Source organism: Lolium rigidum, chromosome 1 (assembly GCF_022539505.1).
Source record: "Lolium rigidum isolate FL_2022 chromosome 1, APGP_CSIRO_Lrig_0.1, whole genome shotgun sequence".
In the NCBI taxonomy this organism is placed as follows: Eukaryota; Viridiplantae; Streptophyta; class Magnoliopsida; order Poales; family Poaceae; genus Lolium; species Lolium rigidum.
Genome location: NC_061508.1, coordinates 8,727,887 through 8,730,583, shown reverse-complemented (window position 1 = coordinate 8,730,583; position 2,697 = coordinate 8,727,887). Strand labels below are relative to the sequence as shown.

The window sequence follows — 2,697 nt, the reverse complement described above, 5'->3', positions numbered from 1 at the left end:
GATCCTATGTTCTAACATTGACTTTGTATACCCTAAAGAAACATTGACTTTGTATACCCTAAAGAAACATTGACTCTGCATCCATTGTTCCCATCTACGCCATGGAGAATGTCAATTGTGCAGTTCATTATCCATGCATCAGGTGTCTCATGTCTTCAAGATGCAAAACACACGGCTATGTTCATATGGGTATGTTACTCCCTTTCATCCATAACAATTGTCGCTAAACCAGCGGATAATTTTTTTTAACATACTATACACTACAAGAAAAACCTTCCATAGAGACATTTTACTAGAGACACTTCCTACTTTGTCTCTTTAAAAATCACATTAAGACACTTTACATGTTGTAGTGGCATTTTTTGAGACACTTCAGAAATAGTCTCATATGTAGAGACGTTAGTTGAGACATTTCTGTAAGTGGTTGCAGTTTTCATTCTATAGACAAATTATGAGACACTCCAAAGTGTCACAGATAAGTTATCAAGAGGCAACCCGTGAGACACTTTGTTGTATGTCTTTAATTTTTATCTAGAGGCAATGTTTGAGGCATTTTGCTTGTTCTCTAGAGACATTTGTTCTATGTTTGGGTCATGGTGGATAATACTAATTAGAAATTTGTTCCAAGTATCAACATATACTTGTGAAAGGGTGAGATGGTTAATGGAATAAGTCTTAATCACTAAGGTCATGAGTTCGAGTATCGCTTTTCACATGGTTTCTTTTCATTTATTTACTCTAGAGACACAATATAATGCCTCTTTTATGTCTTCTAAAATGTAAAGACATTATTACTATTGTCTCTACCACGTAGAGACACCGCCCGTAGTTACAGTTTTGAGACAATATGGAAAGTGCCTCTATAATTATGTAGGAGCAATTTAAGTGTCTCTACGGGACCAAAATAGTGTCTCTACATGCCAATTCTCTTGTAGTGATATTTCTTTGCAAAAAAATCAACGATCTATTTATAATCACCAAGGTTAGTAGTACGAGTAGCATAAAAAGTAAAAAAATATCAATAGGTCATTGAACCATCTAACGAGAACTACATACACTAGCACAAGTCGAAGGCGCACCGTCGTCCTCACCTCTTCATAATTGAAGCTAGGAAAAATTTGTCCTACTAGAGCTAGTTGTAGTAGACACGCACTAGAGCAGCAACCATCATCAATCATGACAAGGAAGAAACTGACTTAAAACTACACGGACGAACACGAAAACCAAAGATCACAGAAATCCACACTACCAGTGAGTATATGGCGGAGAGGACCTTATTCTGACTTATAATGTAGTCCCCAACTCACCATCCTAAAGAAGAATATGAAAAGACCTAAACAAAGAAAGAGAACCCTCCATGAGGGGCCGTGTTCTGCTACGTCTCCAATGCCCCAAGTACATCCGAGGCGGAGCAGACTGCCGTCGTTACCCACAAGGGGGGTGGAAGCGGGAAGCCTATATGGGTTTTACAAAGGTAGCCCAATCGCCTCTCTCTCCTGGACCTCACTTACTGGTTCGGTTTTGTTAAACTTCTTCTACCTGTAGATTAACATAGTACACTTGACTTTGAAGTATGATGATGACACTGCCTACATATACTGTGTATTATGTACCACCTCTGTTCAGGATTATAAGGTCATCGTGTGTCTCTAGATTGTTAATTTCACCAACATAATATGAATTACACAACACATAAATTATATCAATAAAAAGTAAAATATCTGAACTTTCTAATGATATATGTTTTGTAATATATACCTTGCATTACTCTCAAATTTACGACATACGCGTCGGCTTTATAATCCCGAACAGAGGCAGTATTGTAGAATCTTTTTTTTTTTTGAAAGAAGTATTGTAGAATCTTAGCTTTACTCCATGTAAACTAAGCTCAAGGCTCAGTGAACCCTTGCACAAACACCCACACCCACACAAAGAGAGGTCCCCTGGATGAGCAGTAGTTTACAGTGCAGTACGCACCCATCATCAGATCCGGACCATCATTAGATTCACCACGACTCTACTCTACTCTACTCTACCACCACCTCTAGTTCACGTACGGACGGTGAAACACTGTGACAGGTGGTACGGGCCCCAATGCTTGGCCCAGGCCCGGCCGGCAAGCCCACGGGCGTCGCGGGCCCACCTCCCCCGCCCGCTCGTACGTCTCCACCCCACCACCACCTCCGGTCCACCACCTCGGCACCAACCATGGCTGCCTCGCGCGCGCACTCGCCTCCTATATATACTCCTCCGTCTCCCTCCTCACCGTCTCAACATCATCGTCTTCCTCCTCCTCTACATCACAAGCAAGTCGAACGAGCTCACTCCACACCAAGCTCACCACCAATGGCGATCAAGAAGAGCGGCGCGGCGGGGCTGAAGCAGATCCTGAAGCGGTGCTCGAGCCTGGGGCGGCGCCAGCAGCACAACCATGCCGGGGAGGAGCACTGGGAGGAGGAGGAGGCGGCGCCGTCGGACGTGCCCCGCGGCCACTTCGCGGTGTACGTGGGCGAGTCGCGGCGGCGGTTCGTGGTGCCCATCGCGGTGCTGGACCGGCCCGAGTTCCGCTCCCTGCTCCGCCGCGCCGAGGAGGAGTTCGGGTTCGGCGGCGCCGGGGACCTGCTGGTGCTCCCCTGCGAGGAGCGCGCCTTCCGCTCCCTCTGCTCCGCCTCCTCCCTCACCTGCACCGCCCGCTGA

General features: G+C 45.7%; 1 protein-coding gene across 1 annotated transcript; it reads left to right on the top strand.

Moving 5' to 3' along the window:
* Window positions 1–2,346: 2,346 nt before the first annotated feature.
* LOC124703726 (auxin-responsive protein SAUR50-like) lies at window positions 2,347–2,697 on the top strand. Its single transcript, XM_047235957.1, has one exon. The coding sequence runs from the start codon at window positions 2,347–2,349 to the stop codon at window positions 2,695–2,697; it is 351 nt and encodes a 116-aa protein (XP_047091913.1).

Excerpts from the sequence above, each read along its gene's own strand:
- LOC124703726 (XM_047235957.1), top strand. The coding sequence starts at position 2,347 with ATGGCGATCAAGAAGAGCGGCGCGGCGGGGCTGAAGCAGATCCTGAAG.